This window comes from Larus michahellis, chromosome 7, assembly GCF_964199755.1.
Source record: "Larus michahellis chromosome 7, bLarMic1.1, whole genome shotgun sequence".
Lineage (NCBI taxonomy): Eukaryota > Metazoa > Chordata > Aves > Charadriiformes > Laridae > Larus > Larus michahellis.
In genome coordinates, this window is record NC_133902.1 from 2,009,358 (window position 1) to 2,032,322 (window position 22,965).

Genomic DNA, 22,965 nt, shown 5'->3' on the forward strand with positions numbered 1-22,965 from the left:
GTTCCAGCCACCCAGGTGGTAATTTCACGCCGGCACTGTCAAGTAGCACAGCTTCTCGAGGTGGCCGGCGCTGAGGGGGTTTCTGAGGAGAGGTGAGAGGTCTGCGGAGGGGAGGTGGTACCCTGTCTTTCAGAAAATCGCAAAAGCCTGAGGCTGGTTTACACTTGAAAGTCATGTGGAAATAAACGTCGGTTAGCGGTGGGAGGGGATGTGGGTTTTTGGTTGTTTACTGGTTTACTATATGCAAGTTATAATAGTGCAAAGAAGTTTATTTCTTTTCGCAGACGGGACTCACTATCCTAACTTGCAGTTACATCCAGAGTGATGAAATGTCACTGTGTTAATAGCATTAGAATAAAATAGCACCATTCTCTAATTTGAAAGTTAGCTGATTGTTTCTCGCCATCTACTTACATGTGATGTGGTGAAGGTGTTTTATACACATCTGTTATGAAGAACGTGTCAGAGCAGGGCGCACTCCCAGCTCTGTCTTCAGCCTTACCTGAGGTGAGGTAAAATGGCGGAGGATGGCACTGGGCCTGGAGAGCGATCCCGTGCCACTGCTGCGTGCGTGACAGAAAAATCGAAGATGGTTATTTTGATTTGTGTAAAACTTGGAAGAGCCCGAAAGATGGCCAATGATAGCATGGCAACAGGAGCTCCCAGAGTGAGCTGGGCGGCCGTCGCCATGCCCAGGGTGGGAAAGGCCAGGCCATGAGCTCGCAGCCTCCCTGACAGGTCCCTGACCCGGGACCTGCATGGCGGGAAGGAGAGCCCTGGCCGTTCCACAACAGCGCTCCCATTCCTGGCATCTTCTGAAAAATTACATTCCTCTCAGCTACGTCTAGTGTGGCATCAGTTAAATTTTCCCATCTTTTCCTGTGCAGGTGGTTTACAAAAGGCTTGATCACCCCCAGCCCCTTCTGTAGGTTGTCCAGTATCTGTCTTCATTTTCTAGTAGGAAAAGAGTCTGCTCTGGATGAGTAGGTAACCTACAAAAACACAACTTTGTTAGGTTATCAGAAGCCTTCTTTTAAAATGAGGGAAAATATACTAAAACTTGCGTTTTTCTGAAGTCTTAGTAAGGTGAAAATTCAAAATAAATTTGAAAAATGAACTGGTAGATCTTTTTATAAGCATAGATGATCAGTATCCAGTAAGTAGAAATTGTGAAGTCAAATAAGCTGTTTAATCACTACCGATTCTGAGAGTCCATGGTGTCACTTGCCTGATTTGCCCTTTTTTTTTTTTTTCCTTCCCCCACGAAAGATGGTCTTCAGTGTTTGTCCTGCCCTGGCTAAGAAAGAGATCAGTGGTTCAGAAATGTCAGTTTATAAGGCTGTAATCAGTTGGGAAAACTTGATATGCTTTGGGTCTTAAGAGTGTTTATTCAAATACTGCATTTCCAAATATAGTGTTCCTTTAGAAATTTAAAATTACATGTTTTAACTGCACAGTGTCAATAAGCAGCTGGGTGAGATATAATCTCTGAATAGTAGTTTTAACTTTTGTGATCTCCGCATTTCCCAAGACCATTTCACAAGGACGGAGTGCTCCCATTTCGCCCCTGCAGCTTTCCATCCTCTGTGAATCTGGCCCACGGTTTTTAGCGATGGGGCAGTGGCTGTTCATCATCTGCTGAGGTTTCAAAGCAGCTCAGGGTCGTTAGGGCAATTAACTGTTGTGTGTATCTTGCACAGGAAGAGGCTGGCTGTGGATCTTGGCTTTAAATAACATTTAAAAGAGAGCCCTTGTTGTGTTTCAGAAGGGGGCTATGCATCAGGATTATTTCTTACTAATGATTTTTCAGGCAGTTGTAAGCCAGCCAGAGGTGAAGCAGGAGAATTTCAGAACTTTCAGCAAAATTTGTAAGGTACTGAAAATGTGCAAGAAACATCACCGAGCCTAACAGCTCCGTAGGAGTGTTCTAACTTTTCTGTGGAAGCCTTGTGAGCAGTCTTCACTCAGGTGTTGTCAGAGGACCTACAAACACCACTAAAATGCCAAAGTTTGCAGTTTGTCTGGATTTATTTTTTTTTTTCCCATCACTGTTGCATTCCTGTGACTCTGAACATGGAGGTCAGGGACTCAATAGATCACTAGGCATCGTAAAATAAAACAATAACAGTATCTTGGATCTCTGAGAGAGGAGGATGCCATCTCCTCGCTCAGGATGGTATCTTTCCCTGAGAAACACCTCCTGGGTTTTAAATGCTGTAGAATCTTAGCAACCAAATATGGTTTTATATATATATATATATGTAGAGAGAGAGATGAATTGAAGCAAGTATGGTAAATAACAACTGTGCCTATAAGCTAAGTTGTCATTTGTGATATTATTTCCTTATGCGACTCCTGGGAGAGCGGAGAGCTGTGGATACCAGCTCTGTGCTCTTGTGGACGCGTCCCCAAAACCGTCAGGGTTCTTTGTTCGGTTTCTTGCCGAGTGCTATGCTGTTGCACTTTGGCGGTGTTGTCTATCGGTTTGCTTTTTTGGAGGCTAGTGGTGAATTTTTTTTCTGAAAATATTTTTGTGCCTGTGTATTTTCTTTACAACAGACTCCAAAGAAAATTGTTTAATAAAGATGTTTCTACATAAATGTTTCTTCATGTGGCTCTTCACTGCAGCTTTTCTAGATGGTACCGCCTCCTCTGTCTGTCATACTCTCCTATTATTGCTCTGTGCATACAAAACTCAATATTTACTTTCAGTCTTTCAAGTTTGTTTACCCAGGTTTCACTCCTGGGTTTGAGGAGCTGTAATCTTATCCATTTTGAGCTCTCAGTGGCACTTGTTGTCCATTTTGAGGTGTGTTAGGAATATTTATCTTAAAGAAGTTGCCTGAACTTAGTGTACCCTTTGCTTTAGAGGCACAGAGGAGTTTTTTTTTTTGATCCAGCTAAAAGAAGCCTTCAATATTGTATCACATGCTATTGTTTTTTATTTAAGCACCATGTAAAAATTATCATATGTATGAAAAATGGTGATTGCAAGAAGTTCAAATAGACTATTTTTCTGGATTAAAGGGTGTTGCAGGCATTGTTGGAATTCCTTTGTAAGTCCCTGTGTACATCAGTCAGTGAGTTTTGACCTCCCCTCCTTTTTTGAGTGCAGATTTCACTTCTTTTACCAGTTTGTGATAGACTTCTCATGACACTTGGTGTTAATTGATATTTCAGGTAAGCAGTAATGGAAAACATCTGCTGTCTGGCGAGGTGCATGTCTTCGATAACAGTAGAATAGTGTAAATGAAAATGTGAGCTTCACAGCATCTCGTTCTGATTCACTCATATATAGAAATGTATTTATGAGGAGCAGAAGTTGTTAACAAAAGTTAATTTTTACTTAAGTGTATCTTAAATTCAGGTATTTTTGCCGTCTTGTAAAGAATGGGGAAAATGCTTTTGAGAAAAGTAGTTGACAGTTTATGTCTAATTTAGTGGTATTGCAGATCAAGGAAGTTTGCCACAAAGATAGAAATAAGGTAAAAAGTTTGAAGGTTAGGTTAAAATGGTTGTAGATAACTTGATCTGTACTTGCCATATATAGTCATACAAGAAAAAGTCTGCACAAATCCTCCAGACGTTTATGGACTTCTCCGATTCATCTGTCAGAGCCAAACAGTTCCAGCCAAGAGATAGGGAATTCGTTAAACTGCATTAAGTTCCTAAATTGCTGTAGCCCAAAGGAGCAATTCTGCCTTTTTAAGGGGGAAGAGTAGGAGGGAGTAGGCAGGCAGGACAGTGCATTTTGAAGTCTCTGCTTTTGGTAAGAGTTTCAAGAAGATGAGTAACATTCTAGAGCTCTTTAAAAAAAAAAACAACAAACGAGCATACACACAAAAAACTTGAATTAATTTCCGTTGCTATCATCAAAAGCTGGCATTCTAAATTTAGCAGTTTCCTATAGACGCTCAGCTTATGCTAGCAACAGTAAAACTATTTTTCCTTAAGTGCAATTTGTCACCTCCCCCTTCTAAGTTAGTAGAAGATAAGCTTGTATTAATTCTGTTGATTTATTATTATACAAGTATGTCTCATTTTAATCTGCTATTGAGTTCATTGTGATTCAGTGCTAGGCTTGCAGCCTTCAACGATGGAAAAATAAGTGCACAGGAACAGCAGACTGTGAGCTCGCTCTGTCTTTCTTTCTCTCCTTTTTTAATCTTCAGTCCTCTGTGTTTCTTTTCCTGGTCTTTTTATCCTCTCCTCCCCGCCCCCTCCACCCCAAATACTGGAACAGTTCACGGTTCAGCACATGAATTTGGGAATTAGTCCCAGCTGAGACTATATATCACAGTTGTGAGAAGATGCTGCTGCTCAAAAGTGCTTTATGTGGGTTTTTTATTTCTTAAGTTCCACTAACAAACAGTAAACGTATTGAACAAGTCTGTAGTGAGATTTTGCTTTCTTTGATCTTGATGATTCATTTGTATCTACTGTGTGCTACCAAAGCATATACATTGTAGGCCTGAGCGTGTTTTGGTAGGAATTTTGCCAGGAAGCGTAAAGGCAGCAAAAGTTCGTTTTCTCTGAATTGCTTCACTTCACTTACTGAAGCAACATGAAAAGATCCGTGTTGTATTTTTTTATTTAGGTCAGGAGGATGACAGTTATATTAATTTTGAGGTGTTTTTACTAGGTATGCTAAATTAGATGTGGTAAACCCTTTGGGTCTATATACTGATGTTTTTGAGGTTGTCAATTTTTTTTTTCCTTCGAATTTCTCATCTTTGTAAGAATCTGAAGTTATCACTTCAGCTGCATTTAAAGGGCGATGCCTGCTAAAGGCATGGTAACCCATGAGTCGCAGCAGGCAACTAGTCAGTGACTCCCTGCGTAGAAGAGGTCATGAAGAACATAAAGAAAGGAAAGATGGTCGTGAGAGTTTTAGCAAATGTAGGACATGGATTTGCAGGACAGCAGGCTTTTCTCTCTGACCCTCATGAAACAACTTGTTTTTTGTAGGAGCAACTGGCTTTTGAATAAAACTGAACGGTCACGATCAAGATTAAGCGAGCAAATCTTATAAAAAGATTATTAGAGGATTGCTTAGTACTGGATTTTCTTGCATTGGATTCATAGAAAAAGACCGGCTATAATGATATAAATCAGTAAATACACCTGTGCTCTTACATGCAGGTATGTCAGAGTATGATTAATGCACGGTCTGTTCACAGCTATATTTTTAACGTGTAGTTAAAAGATAAGTAGGGAAAACGATTTTGCAATATCTGATGTCTCGGCAACACACGGGCCGCTCCCCCCCAATTTACGTATAGCGTGTAAGGATCTGTGAGCGTGAAGCCTGGTTCCTTATTATTGTATTTAACACAGAATTATTCTTCTTAACCTGACTTTAAAGCAAGATACTTGTATTTTGGAAATCTTTCCACTAGATCAATAACAGATTTTAGAACATGAATGTGTTTTAGTACTCTCCCTTTTCCTGAATAAAACTGCACCTTGAAATTAATGATTTCCGAATGGTCCTACCCACCTTTTTCTTGAGACTGAGGAGAAATTCAAATCTCATGAGTGCCGTGCTGCACCCAGGTTTCTGATTTCACCACCCGAGAAGGCGAGACTGAGCGCTGAAGTAGGGTTCACACTGATGCAGACACAGCTCTGCTTGTGTGGAGGCAATATGGAAAATTACAGGTGCAATTATGGTTTCACATTAAATATTCTTCTTTTTAAATCCAGCATGTGAAGCATTAGTCTGTGTTTGAACTGGTGTTGTTAATTGGACCACAGTACTTAGATGCATTTTCTGCAGAGTCATGGCCTATGTCATTAGCTTCTCATTAGAGACGTTAATTTTTTAAGACTCATAATAATTACCTTTTTTCAGAAGTTCCCCGTTCCACACTGAAGAGAAAACTGTTCTGCAGGCTGTAATTCTGAATAATCAGGGAAGTGTTGTGAACTCTTTTCCTATAGACTTTCAAAGTGGAAAATGAGAGCGCTGTAGTGGATGGAGAAAGATCCTGCAGGATGTGATTTGGGAGGAGGGTTAAGGATCTTTTTCACTGGAAACCTCACTGCAGGGGCAGAGAGCTTGTGGAACAGCAAGGAGTTTATGGAGGGACACGGCGGTTCTGGTTAAAACTTGATGAATGGAGGTTTGGCTGTTTATTGGGATGTACAACTAAGCAGTCAGTTTGCTTTCAGTTTTATTGGACAGATGTACTCATCTAATAAAGTGTGCAGGTACTTAGCAAAGCTCGGTACCAAGTAATTATCTTTTCTGTATGCAGAGATACTGGCCTAAGCCCTAAGAACAGTGATTCCTGGGTTTTGCTGGCACGTGGTTATCCCACTGGCAAGCACAATGCACTTCAAAGATTCTGAAATATTTATTTGGCTAATCAAATGGTTTTTCATTACATAAAGAAGTAGTTCTGACCTGGGATGATACAGGCATGTGGTTTTTCCCATGACAAGGGTCTGTCATGGCATGTTTGGTGTTGCCTGCAGCCTTCAGCAGGGACTACAGGGTTTAACGAGAAAGCAGGACAAACTGTTAGCGTGAGGAAAAAATCTCCATGGGGCCATTAGGCAGTATGTAGCCTTTTAAATGAATATGTTTGTTAAAAATGATGCTTGATTTTTCTGAGTGTCTTGGTGAGCTGTTAAATAAGTCATCCTTTTTTTCCCCCACTACTGGAATTTTAGTGACCAGGCTTTCATTTCATTAGAATTAGCTTCTTTCCAAAGCTCTACCTGAATCATTTTTGTTTGAATTAATTTTTTTTGTTTCCTAGCAACTCTCGTTTTTTAAGTTCTGAATTGTTTCTGTTCAGTGTCTTTTCTAGCTAATGTTAACTATCTGTTTTATAAATGACGGCAAGGTTTTAATATGATTCTAAAAAGCATAGTTCACTAAATGATTTGTAAAGTTAGTTAAAAAATTTCTTTTTCTATTGTCTATAAGTATGTGTGTGTATATACATACATGATATGGGTGCAACAGTTCCTCTTTCGCACAGTTGATTTTTTTTAAACAGTTGTGAAGGTAACCAGTCTGTTTATACGTTGCTGCATAGGCACAGAGTAAACTTGTTAGCTTTTTGTTTATTTTAACTTGGAAGAAGCTATAAGAGGATTCCATTAAGACTCGCGTAAGTGAGTAACTCCATTGAAAGTAAAGTCCCAGACCCAAGGCAACGTGGCAAGTAGACACCTTCAGAGATGCTCCATTTCCCTTGTGCCAGGGAAGAGCGGAATGTGCCTCCTCGCCCCTGGAAGGGACCACAGGAGCAGCCCCAGAATGCTTCCTCACCCTAGACCCGTCTCCCCAGGGCTTATTAGGGCCCACGTGGTCTACAGAGCTTGGTAGAAACAAGGGCATTTCCACAAAGAGAGTCTTGAAACTTCTCTGCCTGCTCTTGAGGCTCACTTCCTTGTGGGATTGTCGTGTGGCTGCAGTTTTGAAAACTGGTCTGAGGTGGCTGAACAGCAAAAATTCCGTCTCTTTTCAAGGAATCTCTTTTAGTGTTTATTCTGTAGGCTGGTTGTGCCCCTCTTCGTAACCTTTCAGAAGTGCAAGCTTCTCCCCCTGAATTACAATGCATGTGTTTTTGCTTAATATTCTACTTTAAGCTGAAGTCTGCTCTCACTAAATCAGCCTTTCACAAATGGAATATTTTTTCACTTCTTGCTGGGTGGGTCCATACACTGAAAAATAGGTCAAGAACAGTAATCTAAATCTACTGCTAATAAATAATTAAAGCTAATGGAATTTGCACAAGATCTGTGAGCTGAAATATTTCAGAAAGTACTGTGGTGTACATTTTGCTACCATAAATCAAGATTTTTTATTTATCATTGTGCTAGGTTGAAACATATCTATAAATGTAACTTAAAAAGATTTTTTTTGTACAGAGAAAATACTGGCATGTTAGTGTATTAAAATAACTAAAAATATCATAGAAAATTGATAACATCATGATTCACTCTTTAATGATCGGATTCCAAGTAAATACTTCAGCAGCCTTAAGCAATAAGAGGTTTTATGTCTCATGAAATCGTACTGTAAATTGAGCAATAAATTGTTTGCTCATATGATTTAATTTGCCTTATATTTTAGGAATTAATAAGTCATCTGAGCTACTGTGTAATACCTGTTTGGACAACTATTGGGGATTTCAGTTTCGTATCTTTTAGAGCAAAGCAAAGTGGAGCTTTCTGGAACTAATTAAACATAAAGACTTAAATGTTTCCCTTAGTATGCCTCCAACCACATGTGCCCGCGATCTCTGGTGGAAAAACTGCATGTTCTTGATTTTTTCATGGCTATGGGTACAAAGAAATAATATTTAAAATTTGTATATTGGTAGGTGAGCATCTGCTAGAGTGATCCCAACTTATTCACCAGTTTACTCATAGCAGGGTGAAGCATATACGCTTGCTGGCTCTCTCTTAATTAACCAGCAGAACTGCTTACTACTAATTATAGTTAACTTGATGATTTCTGTGTTTCACAGTGACAAAGTTGTGTCCTTGAAGTATACAATAATCAAACACACCTCGGAAGTTGATGCCAGCGTTCTTCCTAAATCCTTCATGCTTGGCTGCTTTTTACCTCTCCCCCTTTCGGCTATATTTATATGAAAGAGAAGCTCAACAGCATTATCGAGATAATAGCTGTGTGGACAAAGCACATGCAGCCCTGCCTCTGAGGGTACAGAGATAAACATCCTCCCAATCGCAAGAAACAAATATTCATCATACCAGCACCCTGCCTCTTGAAAGAGGTTTTCGCCACAGGAGTTCCTCTTGAGGCCATGCTATTTCTCCTTCATATGTTGATTGACCTGACAAATACCTTCCCACACAGTCAATATATATTGGGTTTTCTTCTGGGTTGGGTTTTTTTTTCTTTTTGTAAGTTCTCATAAGAAAGTATCTAGACTCATGATATTCAGCCCTGCCAGTTTTGAGCGCAGGGCCAGTTGTTAGTTCCTTATTACGTGTGGGCTAACAAGGAAGGAAACGCAAAAGGGTAAGATGGCAGGAAAGCCGTAGCATCTCCCCGGTGATAAGGCAGCTCAAAAATAGGTTGTGACAGCTGAACTAATGATGTCACCGATGCTGATACAAGTGGGCTGCTTCTCATTATGATTTCTCTGCCAGACATAGTGACATTCACCAGCCAATGTGTGTCTCGAGTAGACGGTATATAGAACAAATCATAGGAAATGTGGCACAGGAGGCATACGAGAGAACATTTGCCCAGGTTTTTGTCTTGTTTTATGTTACAAGAGCACAATACTTCTGTAGATGATAAAGGTGTGTAGGTCAAGCTTAGCCTTGCTGGACCACTTTATCAAACCAGGGGCATAGGGCTCTTGTTGTGACATTTAGAGATAAGCATTTGGGAGGTAAATGAGATGGAGCAGTCTGCGAGGAGATCAGAAGGTGCTGTGTAGCTTCAGACCTCAAGTAAATTACAAACAGAGTGTTGGTTGCCTGACCATTGATACATCCCCTGTGCTGTACACAGTGTATGAAGATAGTGATAGATAAATAATGTGGTTTAGTTGTCAGAAAGATGCATTTTTTGCCCAGGTTTTTATTGCAGATTTATTCTTGGTTCATTTTCCATAGAGTTATTTTTAATGAGACTGGAAAGGGAGTTAAATTATTTGGATTCAGATTTCATTGTGTAGCTACTTGATCAAAATATAAACTCGTTGTTTATACTCTTGTAAAGGGAAAATGCTATATTAGCTTTCAGCTATCAGATTTGATTCAGATAATGATACAGCATCCTAATTCATAGTCTCTACTTCAGTACCGACTTTGTCTGTGATAGAGCCTTTTTCAGAAAACTGCTCTGCCCTGATAAATCATCCAGAGAGCGAGAGAGAGAACATGCAGGTTTAGATGGCATGGAAAAATAGGCTAATAATGTGATTGTATAGGAGTACTCGAATATTTCAATGCATTTGTGTTGATAAATTATCATTTGTTTTAATGTTCAATTGCATGTACCCTTTTTAGCTGTTCTCCTTGATGGCAATGATTTGCTAGCTGTATGGGAGTGCTGGAGTTGGTTGCTTTTCCTGTTTTGATCACAGCCCAGGCAGTAAAGGCCACTACACTTTAAACAGACAATAAATCATATGGTGTCCTTGCTAACCAACATTACAGATTCCCCCGTGTCTCAACTGAACGTCCTTCTTTCTGTTCAGTTTAGTGCAAAGAAGGTAAAATTCTATTTGATGTTAGAGTAATATTTTGAGACAAAGTCTGACGAGGAATTTTTCCAAACTGCCAAAAATAAATCTCCCCAGCAGAGTTTTAGCTGGTGACTCGAGGCATATGTATTCCCGACTTCTGTGTGTTTATTTTTACTTCCCTTTTGTTGTGAGCTGTGTAAAGTTTTGATGCTGTTTAGCCAAGGAAGGAATTATAAAAGTAGCCTATAAACTCTTTCCAAGGCAGAGAAAGAGAGGGGCGAAAACAAAAAACGGTGTGAAGAAGGTGTTTATGCCTTTTGTTATGGTGTCTGCCATTTATCCACTTACCTGCGTGGCGTATTTGGTTGCATTTAAAATACCAGGGCAAATTCCTTGCAGTTACTTTTCTTAGCCTGTTTGCTCTGTGCAGATAATGGAAGCGGGATGCTCTGTCTCTGTTGTTCAGCTGCAACAGATTTCAAGTTATTGCTAAGATTTCAAGTCGTCAAAGCATTTTACCCTGTTAAACTGTGTGCTCTAATGATCAGCGTGTCCCAGGATTGCCCCGGATTGATTACCGTGGTATAACCGATTGCTTGCCAGTGGGACTGAATCACTTTGAGCTGCATTCTCCTCTAGCATGAAATGTTTTAAAGACAGTTTTACCAACAACAAAAGCTGCCGTCTAAATCAAGCACAACACGTTTTCCCATTATGGCACAAATTTTGCTTGGTAACGTTTTGATTGCTGGGATGAGTGTTTAGCATCTTGAATTTGTGAAATGAAAGATGTGTGGGAATCAGATTTTGTACTTGAAAGCTTTTTTCTCCCTTTTGACAGCTTGACCAACTGTTTTCTTGGCTTTGGGATGCCCCTTCTATTCCGTTTCTTTCCCTTGCGTCTCTCCCTCTTCTCTCTGCTATAAACAACCAACAACATCTCTCATTATTAAAGACTAATATGAAGGCAAAGTCCTGACATAGTTTATATCATGAAATAAAAAGTGCTGCCAATCCTGTCTTTCAAAAGTTAGTACGTGTCAGACGATGCAGTTCAATAGCAGGCTCTTGGCCACGCACGCAGGGAGGAGCAGGGCTTACCTTCTCCTGCCTCCAGAGCCGGCCGTCCTTTATTTCGCTGAATGCCATTGCGGGGCTTTGTCATCTCCCGATGTACCTGGGGTGATTTCTGATGCTCAGGCAGTGGGAATAATGCCCTGCTCTTGAGAGCCGTGCAAGCAAGAGATTTGGGGCTGATCTGGAATTAGATCGCCTGTATTTCTGCTTTCAGTTTTGACATCAGTTTGCTGGCTGGTGCCAAACTAGTCAGTAAATTCAGAGGCAATACCATGGACAGAAGGCCTAAACCCGATGACTTCCTACCAGCTGAGATTTTTATTTCAAGAAATGTTGCTTTGCTTGAATGGTATAATTTTTTCCTGATTTTATAAAGGGTGCCAGTATCCTGACTGTAAATCTAATGTCTCTGTTTGTAATTTCACTGTGCATTAAAACCTACCATGCCAGATTTTGGCCCTGAATGTGAGCGTTTATTTTGCTATGGATGGTTATTGTTACTTTCTTCAATGTCATCATCATCAGGTTACAAAGAAAACATGTTATAAAACGTGCAAAGCCCTCTGGTCTCCCAGAGCAGTCAGGAAGTGGGGAAATGCTGCTCAACCTGCCAGTTTGCTTTGGTAGAGGTGTAATTTGTAGATGTTTGCGATATACAAGGACAGTATCTACTCTTTTTGTGTCCTAAAATAGACAGCAGAAAATAGCAGAAAACATTTACGTGACTTGGTCTAAGAACTGAAGTGGTGTTTGGTTTGGTGCCGAAGAGGGAGCTTATAAAGCTGCAATATTATCCTTAACTTGATAGGGATTAGCTGTATGTTAGTGCATTAACCATGTAAGAAGTGAAATTTGGCTGATCATTTGTCTTTGATAGCTTCATTTGCGTTTGGCCCCCTAAGCCATTTCTCAGGGAGTGGGAGAACTCCTGATACTCCAGCTCTCTGCATGACTTGTCATTTAAATGACAAAAATCACTTCTCTCAAAAGCCTACTTTTCCTTCAGGAAAATCAGATTAAATCCAGGGCTGAGGGTGTTTTGGTGAGTGGTTTAATGTCCAATACGTTGCATGACTTTAGATGTAAAACTAAATGCATTGGAAAAGAGAATTTCCCGGGTTTTTACAGCCACCTTCTTTTCTGAAAGGCCCAAGGCTTCAACGGCCCCTTGTTATATAGAGAAAATACTTCAAAGACCTCTTTATGACCTCTTTCATGAGGTTCTGGGTAGCTGAGGGACTGTGGCCTGTGGGAAGCTAGGAAGATTTCCTGGTTACTTAAGCAGTTTGTGACTGCCCCAGTTGTGAGCTCAGAGATTCATAGGACTCTTGGTTGGAGGGTACGTCCAGAGGCTGACTGCATGTCACCTGGCCGTAAAAATGGGTCTTTAGCACCCACACTAGCTCTGGTAAACTGTGCCTCGGAAATCTCCAAGGGTGGGAAATGGACCTTCTTCCTGGGTAACCCCAGTCAGTGCTGCCCTCCTAAATGATGCAGCATCACGCCATTGCTTTATACTTCTTACAGCTTCATTTCTAGCTGTCAGGGCACTATAAAGTTGCTGCTTGTGCCTCGTCAGTGGAATACCACAGCAAAAACAGGAGTCCTGCTTCTTGGCCGTGCATGCGTAATACAATGTCCTCTGCAAAGTTACAGGATTTTATTCTTCAGGCATGCACATAATGAGAATTCTGAGAATTTGTAAGTGAATTAGATCCAAACCAGCTTAAAAGTGGGGCCACTGAGAAATCTATGCAAGATAGATATACCTTTGTTGTCCTAAATTATCTTGTTTGCTAAGTGAAAATATGCTATAAAGTTTTAGAGTGATACTATGGGCAGTGTTTTAATGAAAGTTGTAGCACGAAGTGTGTTGTAATTCTGAAGAAGTTTTGAGTTACACAGAAACCAACAAATAATTCTTTTTCCATGTGGTTATCTCCAGTTCTCTGATGGCTAAAGTCAGACCACTCTTGAGAAAATAATAAATAAAATGGACCTTTTACAAAATGGAAACGCTCCTAGTTGAAATGATGGTCCAAAGCCGTCTCCCTTTAAGCCTAGCTTCCATTTGTGAAAATTTCTTTGGCATAAGTTCAGAGGTGTAGCTGCTGTTTAGGTAGATAGAGGCATTTACTTCTAATCGCATTAGCGTTTCAGCTGAATTATGAGATTGAAGGCATTCAGTACTTACCCGGCATCACTACAGTTCTGTTAATTAATACTGTTTGCAACAGATACAGGTATATGTCAAACTGGAAATGCAGACTTGTTCAAAACAAATTCTAGGTATACTTTTATTTTAATCAAAGCTCCCATAAAATGTGGTCAGGAATTAAGTAGTATTTCAGAACTGAAAACAGAGTTAGGAGAAACTTGACGATGACTTGTCCTTTCAAATTTTTCTGATGAAATATCTTGCTTGTGTCTTCTAGGACCTGCGCAAACAGGTAGCTCCATTACTGAAGAGTTTCCAGGGAGAGGTAAGAGCTTAATGCTTCTCATGGTGCTTTCGCTATTGCTTCACAGGAGCCCGGTGTGCTGTCAGTCTTTCAGCATGGCCGGGTGGGTAGAGAGCCCTTGAGCAGAGAACATTGCAGGGGTTCAGCCCTTCTGCGTTTTGCTGTGCGCAGGCTATATGTCTGATACGCTGGGTTTGTGCTGGACAAGCTAAACTGGTCAAATCACTTTGCGTTCAGCATACCTGAGCATAAGCTTACCGTAGCAGTGACTCAGGTGGCACACGCTAACTCGCTATGCCTCAGTGACTCGATGGTTTGAACACTTAATGAATGCAATGTAATGTACATATACAAAAATATGAAGATACTAGAAATAGTTTTCACTGCATACCTTTTCAGCTGTAAAACATTGTTTTCTAGAGGGGTTGATGGAAAAACCTAAAGTTGGCAGGTCTTTGTTGGAAAACCAACAGAAAGTGTTAACAGCTCTGGTGCTGGCTCTTACTTTGATTTCTCTTCACACTGCTCTGCTAAGAAACACGTGATTAGAGCGATCACAAGTTTAAAAGCCAACTGTTGTTATTTTGCAGAATTTCTATAGCAAAAGGCATCTGGGCCAATTACAGAATTTTACATTTTAGCTGTGGACAGCACTGAAGCGCTCACTTCACGTGAGTGCTTAGGCCAGATGGGAGCTGTTGTACTGCCTCTAGGAAAACGTAGCGTATGAAGTTTGCAAATTATATTTCTCCTTATAAAGATCAGTGCCTACGTGGGGTGGTAGACTTGGGTTTTAGCTCACTTTCTGTTACGCGTTGTAGAGCTCTGGTTTTCAAGTTAGCTGTGTTAAAGCAGCAACATTATTTACTTTCTCAGTCTACAAGTTGTTGGCTGGTTTTATATTGTTTCAGTTCCCATCAGAGCACAGAGAAATTCAGGAGCGTGTTTTTACAAGTCTGCATAGGGAGTTAAGCGCACAACTCCTATTATCTGTAATGAGGGTTGCATTTGTGATTACTTGTACATCCTGCTAAATATGTATCCCAAATGTGCCGTAATTCATCATCTTAAAAGCTGTATATTTTTTATTTTACAACCCAATTTCCCAAGCATTGCTAGAAATAAATAAATAAACAGGACAACTTTGTCCTTGATATATCTAATAGTAGTTTGTGAGAACAAAGAATGACTTTTGTGAGTCTGTTTGCCAATGGAAATTTACACTTTAAAATTGCTCTGAGTGGATTGCAGTGCTCTTAAAACCTTTTCACTTTAGTTTCAAGCTTGCAGTGCACTGACTTAAAAGTGCATGTGTGCTTTCAGCACTGTTCTTTAATGAAAGGAATGTCTGAGGATCAAGTAAGAATCATAAATCCATATTTGGCTACAGTGAAGGCAGATTCTCCCATTAGATCTTGCCTGTTGGAGACAGCTCACTGTTACCTTGGTATGGCTCACACACACTCCTCTTCTGTAGTTTTGCTTCACTAATGTAAAAGTGGAGTTTATGTTGGTATAAATTCAACCTCACAAATTACAAGAGTAAAATTTGTTGGTAGAAATCCCTTCTTACGTAAATGAAGCACGAATACGTTACAGGATTGTGCTGCTGAATCTCTTAGCCGGTGATTCCAGTCTCCCTAATCTAGACAGGGTTTTAGAAACCTAAAAAAACCCTGAACTAATCATGATTGACTACATAAATGCAGAACATTAAACTGTGAACTGTGATATTTGATTATAGGTGTAATTATTGTATCTTGTTTTGGAGACAAAATACCAAGAGTATTAGCCTAGTCTGTTAAGTTGTATTTTCTTGTTCAATATATAAATTTGGTCTCTGTTTATTGTTAAGACTGACTTTATGAATGATCATGAGATGAACGCTCCAGGTAGCTCAAGGACAAACTCTGTTAAAGGTGTAGGCTTTTCTGCATTTCAAATCCACTGGAAGTTCCTCGTCTTACTCTCCCCCAAGATGGCTCAGCAGGCAACAGAGCTGGGGCAGGACACCCACCCCACCAGCTCCATAGGATTGCTTTGCACTAGCGTGAGTGTTACCTGCTAGGTGATCTCTGATGTCCTGGGAGGAGAGAGCAGAAGGGACCTTTTGGTCACACAGTACAAGTGCATTGGGACATGAACAGGGAGGAGGAAGGAGGAAAAGGGAGTGATCTGCTCATAAGAGGTTCCCTGCTTCTACTACAAAGACTTGTTTTCAGCAACGAACTAGGATATTTAAAAAACAATAACAGGAGTATGTAAATAAAAAAGAGGTAAGCAGAGAAGTAGTGAAAATAAACATTTTTGAGTCCTTCTGCTGGAGAGTGTCCTCAAGCAGCAGGTAGGGAATGCTGTAGGAGTGCTCTGGTTCACACCTCTGCAGGCATTGGGGATGGTATTACTGAACTTTGGAGCACCACCTTCTCACCAGTTTCTCATACAGAAGCTAGGAAAAAAGATTCTTGAATGATGCAGCTTCTCCGTGTACTGTCTCCACCACATTTTTGCCTCTGACTTCTGTCTCCACCCCTACTGCTATTGCCCCATCCTTTTGTTGATCTCTAGTGACAGAACTAAGTAGGTGCTTTTTGCATGTCCAAGTCATCTTAAATTACAATTCTACCTCAGAAGGGAAGCTGGTTTTTGCAAATCCCGTGTGGGATGACTGTGCTCCATGGGGCTCTGGGCACTAGGGAGGGCCAGAAGATCAGAGGGGACAGACAGTTCCCTAACGAGCGAAGTATTTAAGTAGCTTCACGTGGATCTTGCTGTGTTCCTGCCTACCTCAGGTCTGGCTCCCCACCTTCCTGCCTTGCCTCAGCACTTTTGCTAACGTGATCCCACGGTGAGAACAAAGTTTTCTTTTTTTCCCTTCCCCCTTTTTTGCTGGCTTAGTTTTCTGCCAGGCTGGGTCTCATGAAGCAGCTCAGTGCAGGCTCCTGCCGGGCAGGGGAGAGGCCAGGAGAGCAAAGCCAAGGGCAGGAGGAGCACAACTGTGCCAGCTTAGGTTGACTTAAACTATCCTTGAACTGTACCCTGGGCGAGCCTGACGTGACTTGGAGAGAGGTTAACTTAAGCTCACGTATTTAAATATCCTCCCAAGCATGCTTTACGGGACATCTGCTTATAAACCTGTGGTTAGTTTGCTTTTTAAAATAAATCCACAGGTCATTTAGCCAATTTTTCTTTTCATTTTGAGCATGGATATTGATACTACCCACCTACCTCCCTGCACCCCCTGTATTTTCCCTTTGTATAACATGAAATTATAGATAAAGCCCCCCAAACTAGAACATGCTGTATTCCATGGATATTTATCTTGTTCATTCAGATGAAAACTGTTCCAGTTATCAAATATGCAGTTTCCATTAGTAGTTGGAAATAACTTTTTTGTATAGATCTCGGTGCTTTAAGTAACCAGATTTTTTATGATGACAGTTAAAGTAAAAGCATTATGAAATGGAATTTAGCATGCCACAAATTTTAAAATGCGTTCCTAGTTCAATGTGAGACCCTATTAATTCATCACTGTAGTATAATTTTATTATAGTACTTTTTCCTTATTTAGGATTTTAATGGAAATCTGAAGGCAGTTTCTTTTGAAATGAACAGGATGTTGTGTCTGATTCAAAGCTGATGGTAATGTTCTTTTGAGTTTTGTGGGTAACTTTTCTAGCTTTCCTGGAACGTTTCAGGTCTGGATGGTACAAATAGGCCATTGTGAGCAAGACAGAAGAGGTGTAAAATTCCTGTTGTTTCTATCTTAAAACTTTTTTTTTTGTTTGGTTTGGTTTGTTTTTTTGTCTTACCATTAACCTGAGGATGGAACCTATTAGAGGTTTGCTCACCATATGCTGGGCTAAATACAGGACAGAATCAGAAAAGGCTGAAGAGCTTTATCATTCAATCATAAAATAATTATATACCATTTGCAAGTTGGCAAGGCACTCCTTCAAACAACCACCTCAATAAGCTGTGTTACGAGTAGGTCATTGTGCGTTACTGTGTTTCCATCAGTGGAAGGATATTTGTATATGAAATCTTAAAACAAAAAAAAAAAAAGCCATGTTCTTGGGCTATGCTAATTTACAAAGCTAAAGTTGTGGTATGGAAATCTAATGTTGGAATCCATATTTGTGAAGTCATCAAATAGATATTTTAAGGCTGGGAAAGGATTTCCTGAGGTCATTAGCATTCTTTTCATGTGGCATAACAGTACTGTCCAACAGTAACGCAGTAATCCCTCATTTGGAGAACCCTTTAAGGCACATACTCCAAAACAACTCAAGCAACTCACTGGACTTTATTTCTGTGAAAACTATGTCTTGTATTCTTCTCACAAAGCAAGTACTTCTAAGGGTATTGCCGTACTGATGAGACCACTCTGGCTCCCCACTTAGCTGAATTGCTCTTTAAACTATTAATTTGGTCAGTAGAGTAATTTAATAATTTTCCATATGCAGACAACAGAAGCTGAAAATCAGTTTGGTGTGCTGGAACTACTAATCATGCCTTTGAAGGAGTACTCTAATAATGTGTGTGCCTAAACAACTTCAGACCTACTTTCCTTCTGCATTTTGAAGGAGTATTCCTGAGCTGATAGTCATCTTTTTCTTTTTTTTTTTTTTACCCCCTTTAATTTCCTTATGTTAAATTTACAAACCTAATTAATACAATTTCTTTCCTGTAGGTTCACTCCATGATGGCTCAATTAGAGTAGCAGTAGAACTGTGGTTCAATATTCAGGCCAGCTTCATAATTGAAAACACATTTTCTTCTCAAAAGCTGCAGCTGGTTTGGTTCTGCTCATGCAGAAAAGGATATAACCTTGCATAACATAGGAAATGAACGGTTGAGAGAGAAGCCAAATTCAATTTCAGTCAGATATTTTGAGGATAAGTCCATGATCTATGGAAGCAAGGGAATGAAAAGTGTGTGTATGTGGAAAGCAGCGTATTCAGCACTCTATTAATCACGGCTAGCCTGGGTGCTGTTGTGTGCTGTTGCGTTAGCACTGATTCTAGTACAGAGGCTGGAGAGCAGCCAAGCACTCCAGAAGTTAACCTCTTAAAGACCCTGAGCTGCTTTCTGTTGAATAAATGTAATTTTGTGGTCAGAAATAAATGCTTGTGATGTAGCAGGAGCTTTGAAAACAACAGCGTGGCAAAGCTATTACAAATTGCTCTGTGTTGGGGAAGTCAACAGCATACATCAAAATTCAGAGCTTGCGTCGTGCTGATTTAGGCCCAGAGCTTTCCTGCTTTTCAATGGAAGTCCCGTTAAACCACTCCATGTCACAAAATGGAGAAAATCTAATATTTTTTGGCGGGTAATTGTTTTCTTTTAGTGTCCACTCCACAGGGCGTGGGTGGTGGGTAATTTCCTTTGTATAACAGGAGCAGGGGGATGGTTTTGTGCTTCATCTCGGTGCTGTTTCCTGACGCGAGCAGGGAGGGGGGAGAGGCGCACAGCCTGCTTTTGGGGTAACAGCAGAGCAGCAGCGTTTCATTTCTTTGTTTACACAAGTGTGTAAATGATTATTTATTTATTTTTAGCTGGCTTGATTGCAGTTTAAACAACATCTTTCCTGAGGAAGGTGATTTAAATGTGCTTCAGCATCTCAAAGGCAGATGCGCTCTCACTGATGAGCGTGTAGGAAGTCTGCTGCTGACACTGGGCTGTGGGGTGCTGGGTCGAAAATAGCCCCGAGAGAATCATAGACTCGTGGAATGGTTCAGGTTGGAAGGGACCTTAAAGATCACCTAGTTCCAACCCCCATGCCATGGGCAGGGACACCTCCCACTAGAGCAGGTATGTCAGATCCTTATCTCTCCCCTGATCTGCTCTCTCCAGTGTTGATGGTTACTAGTCCCAGCTGTTACCTTGCAGGTCCACTTCTCTAGAAAAGATGGATAGAACTGTAGAAACACTCTAAATAGAGTCACAGCTATCTTCCTGGAGCGTCTCCTATATGTGCTTCTTTCTCCTCCCCGTATTGATACCTTCCTGGAACAAACCTCAGCTATTGGGATAACAGGCAAGGTCCCAAACCTAACATATACCACCAGAAGCGAGCAGCAGGCACCATGCACCCTTCTGAAGCTCTTGCAGGTTCATCTCCACCCCATCCAGTGTGCAGGCAAGTCGTACAGAGACAGCAGCTACTACTAGGGCAACTTTGGGGAGGATCAGCCCAAATCCTCTTATTTTTATATAATTGACAAAGTGCTGAAATTTCTGTTGGCAGCTGGTGGGCTGTCTATATTAAGGCCTGCTATGCCGCTGCCACGCATTTGGGTGAAATGCTAACAGTGGTGGGAAACTATTTATGCAAAATTCAGACAGGCAGCACTGTTTCAGTTCGCAGTGTCAGGAGTATCTTCTCATCCTTTTAAAAAAAGAGAGCTTGAAGTGTGCTGGAAGGAATGGGGATGGGAGGGCTGTGCCGGGCATGGGATTCTGCCGAGTGTCATTATAATACAGTCCCTGTTTCTGCAAATACAGAATTATTCCTGTATTTATTACAAAATTACTATGAGGCTCTATACAAGCCAGTGTCTGGTCTTGGTTTGCTGTGATAGAGAAGCAAAAGAGTAAGCTCAGTGCAAAATATTAGTGAAAGGTTATATTTTGGATATTTATGTGCTGGTGGGTTTTGCACAAAGGTAGTTAATGAGCTCCTTCTTGCAAGGATTCCTCTGCCCTAATTTTTAAAATACTCAAAAGTTTGGATCATCCATAAGGGAGAGAAGCAGTGGTGCGTTCTAGGTCACTGCTGACGGAGGCAGGAGGGGCTGACGGACAGGTGAAAGCACCCCCTCGCTTCCCTGTGTAGCTCCTTCTGCTGCTGGGAAGCTGGAGGTGATGAGCACAGGCGGCTGTGCCCTGGCAGGAGCACCACATCTCTGTCACCAAGCGTGGCTGGGCTGGCCGTGGCAGGAGATGTTCTCCATCCCGCCTTGTGTCCTACCAGAACCCCGAGGATCAAAAGTGGCAAGCTCTGACATCTCCCTGGTTAGTGGCATAGCGAATAATTTGCTGATCTATTCCCTAGAGAGATGTTCTTTCAATTTTTTGGGAAGTGCGTGTCGCCCGTCATGTTTTTCTTGCTTCCTGTCATATGGTTTACCTTTTTTGTGTTAAGAAAATTCGCGACTGGCCCGTGCCGACCGAGGAGAGAGGCTAGGATGCAAAGTATAGAATTACAAGGGTAAATAATTATTCATGTGCATGAGGTGCCCCAGCCAAATGGGGGCACCCCAGATGTTTCACACAGGGTTTTTACACCCTTCAAACGTTCAGGTACCACACGATCTGAGTAATCACTAGCACCCATGCAACTGATTACTAATCAGAGTAAAACTTTGCAAATCAACTCTATTTCTGCAGCATTTTTGCTTCTTGTCAATTGATCCCTGGAGTCCATCTTGCTAGAGTTACTGTCTATGACACCAGAAAACACTGTGAGAGTTTAAATAATGTGTTAGAGGGGCTAGGATGCTGGCATTATCGTGGGTGTCCAGGGATATCCGTTATCCTTCATGGACAGCTCGAAGCTTCCAAGAAGCAAAGTCCTTATTTCCGAGGCCAGGCTGACCTTTAGTTTGTTTCACTTCAGCGTGAACAATACTGGAGTATCTGCTACCTCATTACATTACAGTGTATAATGTGGACTAATTAACAAAGTTAATACACTTTCGTACTATGAAGACTGATAGAATAGTTAGGGGAGGGAATTTGCCTAACATTTGGCACTTTGACCCTCCTTTTGCCATCAGTATTTTATCTCTCTGGTTTCGTGCCATACCCAGTCCATGCCAGCACAGGGCTGACACTGGCAAGCGTCCTTGCCCCATTCCTGGGTGCCCACCTCCTCCCTCGCGCTGGCTCTATCAAAGGCACAGGATGAGTCAGTTCAGTTTGCCGGCATGATGGAAAATAAATTCTTCCTCTCCTTCGTTGCTTAGTTTTCCGTGGAGTCAGTGAGCTGAATCACGCTACAGCCGTGCGATGGCAAGATCTGATGCAAGAGAAGCGGGAGCCCATGGCCTGAGGCAGGAGGAGGGAGCAGAGCTGCTCCGTTTTGTGCCTGCCTGACGGATGGATTAGGAGCTGAGGGGGAGCAGGAGTGGCAAAATGCTGCTCAGAAATGCGGAGAGGTGTGAGGAGGGAGAGACGCGGGTTATCAAAGGATCCAGGAGAGGTTCAGCAACGATACCAGACCCACCATCGCGCTGATCTGAAGGCAGGGTGGCAAATAGTAAAAGCTTATTTAAACAAAGCTGTCATTCTGCTGTCAATATCTTGAGGCACATGTTGGGCTGGGCTGTTTTACTGGGAAGGAAGATCAAAGATTGGAAAAGCAACAAGAAGCTGTCCTGTGAGAACGAGGGAGCTGAGCTTTCCTCAGGGGATGGCAGCGTTGTTTGTCTGGGAAAATCAGGATTTATCTGGGCATGAAAGAAAGAGAAGGTTTCAAGGGTTCAAGGTTGCAGCTGTTCCGCAGTGGAGGGAAGCGGAATTGAAAAGCTGAAGGGTTTGAGTCCCTCTTAAAGCTCTCTTCTTGAAGTTAAACTAACAAGTTGGTGAGGCAGGCGTGCGCTTCCCCAGCCCGTCCCTGCTAGCGTATCTATGCACTGCACCCAGGCAGCTTTGTTAAACAGATTGGTGTTGTATCCACTCTGCCAAGTCCTTATTTTTGTTAAAGAATTTATAGCACAGCTAAAATGTACACCATATGCTTAAAGCAGCTGCACAGGATTCATTTCTTTTTAATTTTGCTTCAAAAATCTTTTAATTGCAGGAAACAGAAAAAATAGTAGTTTTTCTTCTGTCAGCTGCAAAAAAAAATAATTAAGTGGGCTGATGAACTATATATTGTTATTAGTTTGTAAAATTAGGATGTTATTTTTGTTATTTCATTTATTAATATCGATACCTGTTGGTATTAGGGAAATCAAGCCAACTGTGCGCGTACCCTGAGTGCTTCTTAATCCGCAGGCACGGAGCGTGTTGTGGAGCCGTTGCGGTGTTGCTGCACCACCTTAGCAACTGATGGGCTGTTTTATATGAAAGAGCAGCTAAGCTCTATTGTAATGGCTTCAAAGAAAGACTGATGCCATTGCACAGCATTAATAAAGCTCGCTATAACAGCCATTTGATTCCGAGGCAGCTATTCAAGAATATAGCACGGCTTAAAATAATGGTGTGTTAATGAGTTGTTACCATGCTTTTCC

At 41.3% G+C, this 22,965-nt stretch overlaps 1 protein-coding gene across 8 annotated transcripts in view; it reads left to right on the plus strand.

The window, feature by feature from the left end:
• CUX1 (cut like homeobox 1) overlaps positions 1-22,965 on the plus strand; it is a 280,996-nt gene that overhangs the window by 97,619 nt on the left and 160,412 nt on the right. For all 8 annotated transcript variants that reach the window (XM_074595981.1, XM_074595973.1, XM_074595975.1 and 5 more), the window contains one exon: positions 13,700-13,747. In XM_074595981.1, coding sequence (XP_074452082.1) covers positions 13,700-13,747 — 48 coding nt within the window. The remainder of the gene's footprint in view (positions 1-13,699; positions 13,748-22,965) is intronic.